The sequence below is a fragment of the Euleptes europaea genome, chromosome 19 (assembly GCF_029931775.1).
Source record: "Euleptes europaea isolate rEulEur1 chromosome 19, rEulEur1.hap1, whole genome shotgun sequence".
Lineage (NCBI taxonomy): Eukaryota > Metazoa > Chordata > Lepidosauria > Squamata > Sphaerodactylidae > Euleptes > Euleptes europaea.
Genome location: NC_079330.1, coordinates 21,782,325 through 21,795,491, shown reverse-complemented (window position 1 = coordinate 21,795,491; position 13,167 = coordinate 21,782,325). Strand labels below are relative to the sequence as shown.

Sequence of the window (13,167 nt, the reverse complement as noted above, 5' to 3'; positions counted from 1 at the left end):
AATCCACTATATAACCCACCAAGGGAGGCTAACCCAAGCATGAGCCAAATTGTGGCCTTCTGCCGGGGGTGTGTGTGTGTCCGAGAGACACGAAGCCCAATGCCAGAGCGGCAAAGGACAGACTCTTCTTCAGACAAACAAAGCCGAAATAAAAAACAAAACTGTTCGGGTTGTAAGAAACGAGTTAAAATGCTGGTAGCAAGCGTGTTGTTGTTGTTTTATTAAAAAGGAAAAGCTGGAAGAGGCAGTCATTGGGGGCTTAGATAGGCACAGAATTTTAGCACCGACCAGTGAGTGCTAAGGAGAATTATTGTCAGGCAGGGCAAGACAAGACATCAAGGAAGGCTGTGTCTTCCACTCTTAAACTTGCTAAATTCTGGATGCGTTTGAAACATACAGAAGTAATATATGCTCTGGTGCTCGGTTCGGATTGCCTCTCAATGATCTTGGGGCCATTTTCTTTTTTAAAAAGTTTTTTTAAGCTGCCTGCAAAAAAAAACAAAAAAAAAAAAACTGATGACTTCACATAGATTCCAGAGTGCCTGGTGACCCGAGGTGATGATCCTATTTTAATTCTGTGTTTATGTAAGCTATCTACGGGGAGCAGTATTCTAGGACTCAAGTGTCTTCCGCGAGGCCGGGACTCTAAGTCGAGGGCCACGGAAGGGGGTGCCAGCGTGCAGTGGGAAGAGAAGCACCGCGTGAGTCGGAACGATACGCAACAGGCCTCGAAGACTTGACCTGTGTGTCTTGGAAGAAGAGGCGGAGGAAGAAAGATGGAGTAGCACCTCAGTTTACAGAAGTCCACATCCGTGAAAGAAGGGAGCACTTTAGTGGCTAAAAGCCATGTACCGGGGTCGGTGGGGGAGAACTTAAGACAACGCAGGCACTAGATACAGCAAAGCCAAGAACATACTAAAAACCACTTGTTAACAGCTGACATGCATTCACAAGCTCTGGTTTGGGTTTTTTTTTCCCCATTTCTGTTTCAAGGAGGACTAGTGTCAGATGATAGGAACGGTGGCCGCAGGGTTAATATTCGAGCACAGGTAGAGACACACTGGGCTGTCTTGCGTTTTCTCCCATCCCGCCCTCCCCCCCTCAGTCCCTCCCTCAATCCCGTTCCCCAATTTCGCCCCCTCAAGCTCATTCCTGTTCTTCCTCCTTTACTACTTCCTCCCTTGGCTTGGCTCCACCGAAGATAGCAGAGTTGGGGTTGGCTACTTGGTTGAGGGGGGTAGCAACCGTCCGTGGTTTGAGCTGGAGTCTGGGCCGCTGGGCTCTTTCCTCTGGAAGCAAAGAGAAAGAGAGACGGGCTGGTTTGGGATGTGACAAGAATAAGGGAGTCCCCCAGGAGATGAGGAAAAGCAATGCCTGCTATGGATGCTTATTTATTTATTTTTTAGACTTATAACCCGCCCTCCCCAGCAAGCTGGCCCAGGGCGGGTAACATCATTAAAAGCACAACAATATATATAATCCATAATAAAATCCAACAATAAAATTCTAAAACCTAATATAATGGCGCACCAAGTCTAAAAGAAAAGCTGTAGGCATCATACCGTTGGCAACCCCTTCACTTTGTATTGTTCCCATTCAAGGGGGAGAAGTGGGGGGGAGGCCAGTAAAGATGGTATCAATAATATAAGCTGGTATAAGCAGCTGTCCTCAATCGTAGGCCTGGTGGAAAAGCTCTGTCTTACAGGCCCGGCGGAAGACTTTCAAATCTCGCTGGGCTGATGTCACCAGAGCATTCCACCAGGCTGGAGCCAGGGTCAAAAAAGCCCTGGCTCTTGTCGAGGACAGCCGCACGCTCTTAGGGCCAGGAACCACCAGTAGATTCTCACCGGACGATCTTAGTGTCCTTCAGGGGGTATACCAGAGGTGGTCTGCATGAAGAGTATGCTGCACTGCTTTGCCAGGGCTTGAGTGGAGGCGATGTGGCACACCGAGACTGCAGTGCTCCCCCTTCAAATCATAAAGCTTGAATCTCAAGTGTGCCACTTTGCACGCTGAGTGATGACTCATGTGGTCAGAGAGGAAGCCCTACCCAGTGCTTAAATGCTTAAACTGACCGATTAAAAACTGTCAGTAGACCACAGAGGCTTTTCCTGTTAACTTATGCAGATTTTAAAAAAATATTTCAAAGGACTTAATAATGGAGCATGTGTATGACACTATCAGCATTTGAAGAACTTTGCCATCATATATTATCTTCTTGCAATCCTTACAATGGCCCTTTTAGGTTGACTGGCCATATTATCCTTCCTGTTGTGGATGGAGAGAATGAATTGCCCAAGCTTCTCTTGACAGTTTGCAGCACAGGCAAGATTTGAACCGGGAACGTCCTAAATCACAGCTTGTTCTCTTCGCCACTACGCTAAACCAGCTACCAAGTATTTCACCAGAAAATAAACATTCCTCCAGTTAAAAAGAGGGCATGCCTCTTGTAAGAAAACATCTGCTCAACACACATAAGCATTTTTAAAGCTTCTCTTAGAACATGTGTTTTTCATATGCAAAGATATGTAGATTTAATGGATACACTCCCATGATTAAGTAAGAAAGTTATCAGCAGATTTAAGGCATTTATTTCCGCACGGCTAGCTTGTCTAGGAAAATGCTTCTAGCCTAGATTGCTCCAACATGCTGGTTTTCTGTACTGTACGTTTTAACATCCAATTTTGTGACACCCCCAGTTGGCATACACTGGGCACCCAGTGCTTCCATACACACCCACCCATTCCCTGGCATCTGTGCAATGTTCAATTCTCCAGTTCAGGACAGAAGCACTGAACAAAATTAGCAGAACTAAGTCTTGCGTGCTGCCTCCCCAATCAAACTCCAGAATGCTGAGCAGCCAGCCGAACTTTCACAGGTACACCCCACGAGGTAAGGAAGAGAACTAAACATTTGCACATGGGAGGCCTGAGCTGCCAAGCATGAAGGGTGCCCAGGCCAAAGGAAAAGAACAGACCCTTCAAAACATGTCAATACATTCCTTTCCTTTATCCCTTAGAAGCTCTTTGACCCATTGATCTTGAGCAGCAATAAGGACTGAAATAAATCTTTCCAGTCAATACATTCAGAAAGTGTGGACCAACCAGCCTTCTAGGAGTACCAGACCAGTTCTGCAGAAAACACAGCCTACCTTCTGTTGGCTCTCTGAAATCCATGGAAGACCCACGAAGAGGGGGGCCATCCCTAAAGCGACCAGTGCCCCCCATGGGTGGACCGCCTCCTCGCCGATCACCTGGACGCGTCCCGCCTCTGCCTCCCAAGAAGTCATCGTCTCGGAAGCCTGCTAAAGGGAACACGGGAGTCAGGACCTGTTCCTCTTAAGGTCTTGGGACCCAACAGAAGGCTGGGCTCAGTGAACAGTGAGGAAGCGGGGAAGCAAGAGAAAAAGGCACAAAGAAAGGGGTGTGTGTGTGTGTGCGTGTGTGAGAGAGAGAGGGGGGGGGAGAGAGAGAGAGAGAATTGCCGTCAAGTCGCTTCCGACTCATGGCGACCCTATGAATGAAAGTCCTCCAAAATGTCCTATCTTTGACAGCCTTGCTCAGATCCTGCAAATTGAAGGCTGTGGCTTCCTTTATAGAGTCAATCCATCTCTTGTTGGGTCTTCCTCTTTTCCTGCTGCCCTCAACTTTTCCTAGCATGACTGTCTTTTCCAGTGATTCTTGTCGTCTCATGACGTGACCAAAATACCATAGCCTCAGTTTAGTCATTTTAGCTTCTAGGGTCAGTTCAGGCTTGATTTGATCTATAACCCACTGATTTGTTTTTTTGGCAGTCCACAGTATCTGTAACTCTCTCCTCCAACACCACATTTCAAAGGAATCTATTTTCTTCCTATCAGCTTTCTTCAACGTCCAGCTTTCACACCCATACATAGTAATAGGGAATACGATGGCATGAATTAATCTAATCTTGGTGGCTAGTAACACATCCTTACACTTAAAAAAAAAAATTCTAGCTCCTTCATGGCTACCCTTCTCAGTCTCAATCTCCTTCTGATTTCTTGGCTGGAGCCTCCCTTTTGGTTGATGGTGGAGCCAAGGAATAGAAAGTCTTCAACAATTTCAATTTCCTCATTGTCAACCTTGAAGTTGTATAATTCTCCTGTAGTCATTACTTTCGATTTCTTGATGTTCAGCTGTAGTCCTGCTTTGGCACTTTCTCTTTTAACTTTCAGCAGTAGTTGTTTCAAATCTTCACTATTTTCTGCCAATAATGTAGCGTCATCAGCATATCTCAAATTATTAATGTTCCTCCCTCCAATTTTCACTCCACCTTCATCTCAATCTAATCCCATTTTCCTAATTATATGTTCTGCATATAGATTGAAGAGATGACAAGGATGTATTTTATCTCCCTAACACCTTCTCTAACAAAGAAAGGTACAACATCCTAAAAATGGAAACGCATGGCGCTGTTGAAATGACAATCCCATAAGGATTTCTCCCCCTTCCAAAGAATTTCAAGCTATGCTTTTTGTTGCAACACTGTTTTGCTCTCAAAAACAAAAGTCTCTTGGTGATATTTAGACGCAGAAATGCATTTTACTAAGGCTGCCTGTGACAAGTGTTCACTCTGATCTCAAGTTCAGAGGAAGGGCTACTGGGCACAGCGGGTGGTCTGGGAGCATCTGAAGCTCAGCAGGTGTGGCCAGCAAATCTGGACGAGAGACCCCACGGAGGTCCATGTAAGAGCTGGACAGAACAAAATGTTTCCCCGCCCCAAAGGATGAAAAAAAAACAGTTAAGAGCTGGCTACACATACCCACTGGTTTATCCCATAAATCCATATTAATGACACCCCCCCCCCCATTTTATTTAAAGAAGGCATGCAGGCTGAGCTAAGTTTGAAAAATAAGGAGCCAAGTAAAAAGAAGTCCATATCCACCAGGAGCCAGCCAGCAGAGGAGAATCAGGCCTTTCTGAATGCAAATTCCTTTATGGTCTGCAGCACACACAATACCCTCAGCATCTGCTGGACTAGTTGAGCATGGCCCAGCAGCCTGGAGAAAAATGTTCTTAACAGGATGTCATTTGCCAGGTGATGTTAAACACCACCATGCCATGAAAAGTTTCAGCTGCCCATTTCCACTCATTAAAGCTTCTCTTAAAGGAACTGTGAGAGATCCCCCTCTCTGAGTTTGCTTCTCCAAATCAGTTGCTCAGACGTTGATACAGAAACAATCGATTTATTGAAGCCTTCAGGAGATGAGACAGGCACAGGTAGAAAGTTGCAAGTGAGGGGCTATACGGGTTTACAGAATATATTGACTCCAGGGCACTGGGGCACTGGGGTTCACACTTATTGTTATGGGAAGTTACAAGCTTGGCATAATACAAAACATCAGACAGATCCCAGGAAGTCTGGGCGGCTATCACACTTCCAAGGCCGCATCGGCCTGAGGGAGTACTGGCAGGAAGAACAGCGGGGGGGGGAAGATACATGGGCCATCAGGCCTGGCGCCTGAGACCAGAAGGTGTGAACTGCTTTTACGAGTTCACTGATAACACAGCAGGTGATGGAAAGCAGAGACACAAAGACAGAGACCCTCACATTCTGCCCCCCTTAAGGCCCCCCCCCGGGGTCCCCGAGAGGACGAGGCTTATCGGGATAAGCAAGGTGGAATTCCCGGACTAAGCGAGGAGCCGCCATGTGGGGTGCGGCCACCCATTCGTCATGAGCGGAGCCAAGGTTTTTCCAGCGAACAAAGTAAAACAGTTTCCCTTTCTTCCATTTGGAGTCTAAAACCTTGGATATTTCCAAATGGGTGTCCCCTCCTACTACGGTAGGAATCTCGTGTGTGGGAGGGGGGTGGAACTGGGGGGCTGCCACATAGGGTTTGAGGAGGCTTATATGAAAGACTGGATGGACTCCTTTCAGAGTTTTTGGGAGGTCCAGTTCCACAGTAACCTCGTTGATTACTCTGGTAATGGGGAAAGGTCCCACATAACGGTCGCTCAGTTTTTTGCAGGGGCGAAGAGAGCGGAGGTTTTTGGTGGACAGATAGACTTGCTCCCCCACCTTGAGTTCCCATCCCGGAGACCGGTGTTTGTCTGCTTGTTCCTTGTACTTGCTTTTTGCCCTTTCCAGATTTTTGAGCAACCATGGCCAGGTGGATTTAACCACCTGAATCCACTCCTGAAGGTCAGGGGTAGACTGGAGCTCTGGCGAGACGGGGGCAGAACCGAAAGGGCCGAAATCCGTCCCGTATATAACTTGGAAGGGACTAAAGCCGGTAGAGGAATGAGGCGCATTGTTATACGCATATTCGGCAAATGGCAGCAGGTCGACCCAGTCGTCCTGGTGGAAATTTACATAGCAACGCAAATAACATTCTACCACCGCATTTACTCGTTCTGTTTGACCATCCGTTTGGGGGTGATAGGCGGAAGAAAGGCCCTGCTCTTCCACTCCCATTAACTTTAGGAAGGCCCGCCAGAATTTGGCAACAAACTGGACCCCCCGGTCGGAGAGGACCTTCCTCGGGATCGAGTGTAGCCTGAGGACGTGTGTGATGAACAGTTTAGCTAAGCCCTGGGCTGAAGGAAGGCCTGCACATGGAACGAAGTGAACCTGTTTGGAAAAGAGGTCTGTGATAACCCAAAGAACCGTTTTTCCCCGACTCGGAGGTAGGTCGGTGATAAAATCCATGGCGATGACTTCCCAGGGACGGGAGGGGCTCTCAAGCGGTTTGAGAAGCCCTGGGGGTTTTCCCATCCGTTTCTTGGCTGTGGCGCAGGTGGGGCAGCTGCGCACATACAACTCTACATCAGATCTCATACCGGGCCACCAGAATTGTCTTCGAACCAGGTGAAGCGTTTTTATGAAACCAAAATGACCCGCTAGCCTGGCACCATGTACAAGTCCCAATACTTCCTTGCGAAGAGAGGAGGGGACGTACAGTTTCCCCCCTTGCACCCACCAAGTGTTGGTACGTTCCAGACCAGTGGGGAGGAGATGATGCTCCTCCTCCTGCAAGGAGGCGTCCCGGAGTCGCTGTTGGAAGGCTTCCGGGATGCCTTTGAGTGTAGGGGGGGTCTCCGGTGGTCGGGCTTGGGACCGGGTGGTGACGGCTAAGCTAGGAACTTCCCCTCGCTGCTCGGGAGTGAACAGGGAGTCGACTGGGCGATCGAAATCGTTGCGATACTGGGGAAGTCGTGACAAAGCGTCGGCTAGGGCATTTTCTTTGCCAGGGACATGTCTGAGAGTGAACCGGAACTTAGCGAAAAATTGGGCCCACCGAACCTGTTTGGCATTGAGTTTTCTAGCCCCCTTGAGGGCCTCAAGATTCTTGTGATCGGTACACACTTCGAATGGCAGTTCGGCCCCTTCCAAGAAGTGTCGCCATATGGTAAGGGCATGTTTGACCGCTGCTGCCTCCTTCTCCCAAATGGCCCAGTTGATTTCAGACTGGGAAAACTTCTTGGAGAAGTAGGCGCATGGTCTCAACCTTCCCCCCTCATCCCTCTGCAATAGGGCCCCGCCCATGGCTACATCCGAGGCATCCACTTGCACCACAAAAGGCTTGGTGCAATCTGGGTGAGCCAAAACGGGTTCGGATGAAAAAAGTAGCTTCAAACGTTCAAAAGCTAGCTGGCACTGGGGGGACCATTGCAAACGGGCTGAGGGAAGCGCGGCGCTAGCCCCCTTGTCCTTGGTACGCAACAGGGCAGTGAGGGGAAGCGCAACTTGGGCAAAGTTAGGAATGAAGTTCCGGTAAAAATTGGCAAACCCCAAAAACTGCTGAAGTTGGCGGCGGGTAGTGGGGGGTTCCCAGTCCCGCACTGCCTGGACCTTGGCGGGGTCCATTTCCAACCCTTGGTGGGAGATCACATACCCCAGAAATGTAATGGAGGGTTGGTGGAATTCACATTTGGACACCTTAGCATACAGTTTGTGCTCCCGCAGCCGCTGGAGCACCTCTCGCACTAGGCGCACATGGTCTTCCATGGTTTCAGAGTAAATAAGGATGTCATCGAGAAATACCACCACCCCCCGAAACAGCAAATCATGCAAAACCTCATTAATTAATTGCATAAAGACACTCGGAGCCCCCGAAAGTCCGAACGGCATGACTAGGTACTCAAACATCCCAAAACAACTGGAAAAGGCCGTTTTGGGTTCGTCTCCTTCTTTGATGCGAATGCGGTGGTAGGCTTCTACCAAGTCCAGTTTGGTGAAGATTCGGCCCTCCTTTAATTGTGCTAGAAGGTCAGGAATAAGAGGGAGGGGGTAAGCATTAGACTGGGTGACTGCGTTCAGTCTGCGAAAGTCAATACACAGTCTTAAATCTCCCGTCTTTTTCTTTACAAAGAAAGCTGGGGCTGAATAAGGAGCCTTGGAGGGGCGTATGAAACCCCTCGCCAGATTGACATCCAGATAGTCTCGCAACACTGTCTTTTCACTAGGGCTCATGGGGTAAACCTTTCCCTTAGACAGTTTGCCTTCCCCTACAATCTCGATGGCACAGTCCGTTTCTCTGTGGGGAGGCAGTTCGTCGCACTCTCTAACATCAAAAACATCAGTAAATTGCGAGTACTCAGAGGGTAATTGAGGAGAGACTGGGGCGGGGGACCCTACCAGTGCGGCGGCTGGAGTCCTGAGTACCCGTTCCTTGTCATGCAACCCACAGGGGTTTTCGGGGAAGGAAAGCACCCGTTTAACCCAATCAATGGAGGGATTGTGCCCCCTTAACCAGTTCATCCCTAACACCACAGGGGTTACAATAGGGGCGATAGTGAAATACAACCGTTCCCAATGTTCCCCCACGGACATAATCACGGCTGCAGTTCTGTGGGTCACCGGGCCCCGTTTAAAGTCACTCCCGTCCATTTGGGAAAAACGGAGGGGTCCCGGAAGCCGCTTGCGCCGGACACCCAACTTCTTGGCAGTTTCCTCATTTATCATGGTGCGGGCACACCCCGAGTCGACCAACGCGGGGACCTCTAACGGGGGGCCCCCTTTGGGTAGGGACAGATGGACACGCACAAATACATTGTCCTCTTGGGCGCTTACCATCGGTGGAGCTCCTTGCACAACGATAGGGACGGTCTGCTGCGGAGCCCCCTCTACAGCAGACCGACGGCGTTTTTTGCCGGCTGTTCCCACTCTTCCTCCTCGCTGGAAGAGGGGGACGGGGTAGTGGCCTCCGGGGAGCCGTCCGAATCAAAGACGGTATTTGTAATCCGGGACCCCGATGGGACCGTAGAGTCGGATGCCCCATCCTGGGGACGTGCGTGGAGAGCGGAGGGTGCGCCGGAGCGCCGGCTCAGTGGTCCACTTCTGCGGCGAGGCTGGCTGTCGGCGGCCGGTTTCGTCGGCTCGGCCTGGGTTTGGCGGGGAGGGGTCGGACGGCCTGAGCGAGAGGGGCATTGCGATGCAAAGTGACCCTTTCCCCCGCAGATCAGGCAGACGCCGGCCTCGAACCGCTTGCGGCGTTCCGCGGCCGAGAGGACCCCGCCACCCCCTTGCCGGAGTTCCCGGCCACGGTCACCCCGGGGCCTGGGGTCTCGCCCAATCCGTTGCTTGGACAAGTTCAGGAGTTGTTTGCGATTCTCGATGTCAGCAGCATGGCGAACCCAACCTTCCACATCCGGGGGGTTCCCTTGCATGAAGGCCCAATGTTGGAGGTCTGGGTTGAGACCCTCCCTGAAACATTGTACCAAGGTAGCCTCACTCCAGTCCAGAATTCGGCTAGCCAGTGACTGGAACTCACTTGCATACTGCGCCACCGACTTAGTCCCTTGGCGCAGTTGCATCAGGGAGGCTTTAGCCCGCTCACCTAGAGTCGGGTCCTCAAAACGGTTTCGGAGTGCTACCATGAACTCGTCCAGGGTTCGCAGCACCGGCGAGCGGAGTTCATACTGCAACACCATCCAGGCAGCCGCCTCCCCTTGCAGTAAGGAAGCCACGTACTGCACCCGGGACTCCTCAGAAACGAAGGTTCGGCCTTGTTCCCGCATAAAAATGTCTACTTGGACCATAAAAAAGGTCAACTGGTCTCCCGACCCGTCATACGTGACTTTCAGGTCCCGACGGGCCGGGGGGGCAGGGGTTGCGGGCGGAACTACTGGCGCCCCGTCTGGGGGAGCACCGGCTGGAGGTTGCAATTTCAGCGCATCTAGGGTCGTGGCCATCTCACCCATTACGCGTTGCATGATCTCCATCTGCTCCTGCATAGCCCGGCGGTCTTCCTGCCACTGTTTTCGTTCTTCCTCCATGAGGGCCTCTTTGCGGGCCGGGTCCCCTTCGAGTCCCGTGCTGGGGAAGGCCAACCGGCGATCCTTCGCCGCAGTCCGCGAGAGCGACCAGCCCTTGGGAGAGTCCAGCCAATAAGTGAGCCCCCGGGGACGTCCGTCCCGATCTTGGTCGGGGGCGCGACCCTTCGGTTTCTTTGGCTTGGCTCCCTCCTCTTTAGGGTCCGGCTTCTCCGGCTCGTCCGGTTCCTTGGGGGCATCGGGGTTAGGGGTGGTGTCCTCGTCGGCTGACATTCTGTCCAAAGCGGTACAGCTGCAGTCCGAGAGGCAAGGACTTGCAACTTAATGTGAGAGATCCCCCTCTCTGAGTTTGCTTCTCCAAATCAGTTGCTCAGACGTTGATACAGAAACAATCGATTTATTGAAGCCTTCAGGAGATGAGACAGGCACAGGTAGAAAGTTGCAAGTGAGGGGCTATACGGGTTTACAGAATATATTGACTCCAGGGCACTGGGGCACTGGGGTTCACACTTATTGTTATGGGAAGTTACAAGCTTGGCATAATACAAAACATCAGACAGATCCCAGGAAGTCTGGGCGGCTATCACACTTCCAAGGCCGCATCGGCCTGAGGGAGTACTGGCAGGAAGAACAGCGGGGGGGGGAAGATACATGGGCCATCAGGCCTGGCGCCTGAGACCAGAAGGTGTGAACTGCTTTTACGAGTTCACTGATAACACAGCAGGTGATGGAAAGCAGAGACACAAAGACAGAGACCCTCACAGGAACACAACACTTTTCTCCAGGCCAGCTGGCAACCCTACAACAGCCAGGGAGCCCATTCTGGATGGGAGTGAAGAGTCCCACCTCTGCCATGAACTCCCATGTGAGCAGGCACGAGCAAATTTAAAGAGATACGTAGTGGCAAATGGCAGCAAGGCAAAGAAAAACCATTTAAGGTTTTAATTTGCAATAAATGAAGGCTATATACCTCCACTCTGAACCGTTCTGGCAGGGCTGATGAGTATAAGGACTCAACATCGTGCAGGGAGTTGGCACCCCACACTTCTCAGCTGTAAGCAAGTCTAAATTGTTCCCCTCCCTCCTTTCACAACCCACTGCCTGTTTACATCCCTATAGGAGAGAAGCTGTGATCAATGAGAAAGTTGTTAAGCCTTTGGTGGGGGGGAAGGTTAGCAGCCGATCATTCTCCTTCTACTTCTCTCAGAGGTGTGCCTGAAGCTTAAATTCAGCACTGATTGCTGTACCAGAAAGAAAGAGACAAACAGATGGGCAGATGGATACACAGCCTTACTGACAGCAAGGCGGAACAATCTGAAATGCTTTACATGGAAGTTAAATCAGTTTCTTCTGAAGGTGTTTAAAGCAACAGAGAAATATACATAGAGTTGCCAAGAAGTCTGCAGCATTTATGCCCTTGGACTTCAGGAAATATAAGCTCCTCCCTATCTCAGTGTAAGGTCTAGCCACAGCAGCTCTTCTAAAAGCAACCCCCTTCTCCCCACACAAGAACACACTTGGAACTTTTGCCAGTTCAGTCTTCCGCAAATGGAACCTTCCGGATAAAGCCTCGGGCTTCTGCCTTTGCGGCCATCAATACGGCCTCGTGACCGTCTCTGGAGCCAGCAAAGGAAAAGGAAAGATGCTGAGAACTTTTCAGTAATTAACAAAAATAAATAAATAGTAGTCGTAGAAATACCGCTACCAGCATTGAAGTCGTCTCTGGAATCCCATCCACCTCCTCGTGATTCCCGCGGACCTCCGCCCATGCCTAAAAAGGAAGCCACAGTGCAAGTGTGGGTCAAAAGAGGAAGTCGGGTCCCATATCCGAGCAGTAGAAACTCCGTCATGACACGAGCCTCATTAACATCAGGCCATCATACTCTGAAGGAATAGGTGACGCTTGGACACCTGGGAAAGGACTGCCCGGTCGGCTCTTGAAGGGAGCACATCTCCTCCTCGGAACAGTTAAAGAGCAGCAACGACTGAACCAGATGGGAGATTTATCTGTGCCCGAGCCCTTAAGGGCTGCAGTGAGCAGATCTGCCAAGTTCCAGCTTCTTCAGGACAGCTGCGACTTTAAAAGATGGCTCCCTTCTTTTCCCCAAGCTGGGCTGAAATCACTTACAGGCACAAGGCTGCAGGAGGACCGTTAAGCTTAGAGACGTTGTGGGGCTTGTCGCAGAACACACACCACACTGTTCTGCCAGCCGCTGCCTCCATTTTGAGAACCTCATGAACAATTCAAATCTATCCAGGTGTATGGAGGTACTCAGTAGAAAAGTCCAAGACTCTTGAGAAGGTACATTAGAAGATACACTCATTTCCCCTTGGCCAACCACAAATCATACCCTTTTCAACAGTTAGTAGCTGCGTAGGGCCCAGTGAGCGATCCCAGTACCCACCTTTCACACTAACCAACGACATGGGACCCAATCAATTCCTTTCTTTTTTCTGGTGGATGTTTGTTGAACTCCTCTCTCTAGCATGACCTGCTGTGAAAGCCAAAGGAGCTCCCGAATGTTTTCGCAGAACACAGAATTTGGGCAGGTATGCCTTTTATGTAGGAGTGAGAAAACATGCACCTTCCTGAAGGGCCAAAGGAAGTGGGTTGTGTCACCCTCCCGCTAGAATGGATATAGTGCAAAGACGAAGAAGAAGAGTTGGTTTTTATATGCTGATTTTCTCTACCTTTTAAGGAGAATCAAACCGGCTTACAATCTCCTTCCCTTCCTCTCCCCACAACAGACACCTTGTGAGGTAGGTGGGGCTGAGAGAGTTTGGAGGGAACTGTGATTAGCCCAAGGTCGCCCAGCTGGCTTCATGTGGAGGAGTGGGGAAACCAACCTGGTTCACCAGATTAGAGTCTGCCGCTCATGTGGAAGAGTGGGGAATCAAACTCGGTTTTCCAGATTAGAGTCAGCCACTCTTA

The 13,167-nt window shown here is 50.4% G+C and overlaps 1 protein-coding gene across 1 annotated transcript in view; it reads right to left on the bottom strand.

Annotated features, from left to right (window-relative positions):
- Positions 1–1,146: 1,146 nt before the first annotated feature.
- EIF4H (eukaryotic translation initiation factor 4H) overlaps positions 1,147–13,167 on the bottom strand; it is a 32,697-nt gene continuing 20,676 nt past the window's right edge. The window contains exons 5-7 of the mRNA XM_056864992.1: positions 11,941–12,006; positions 3,152–3,301; positions 1,147–1,289 (exon numbers count right to left, since the gene is read on the bottom strand). Coding sequence (XP_056720970.1) covers positions 1,147–1,289; positions 3,152–3,301; positions 11,941–12,006 — 359 coding nt within the window. The remainder of the gene's footprint in view (positions 1,290–3,151; positions 3,302–11,940; positions 12,007–13,167) is intronic.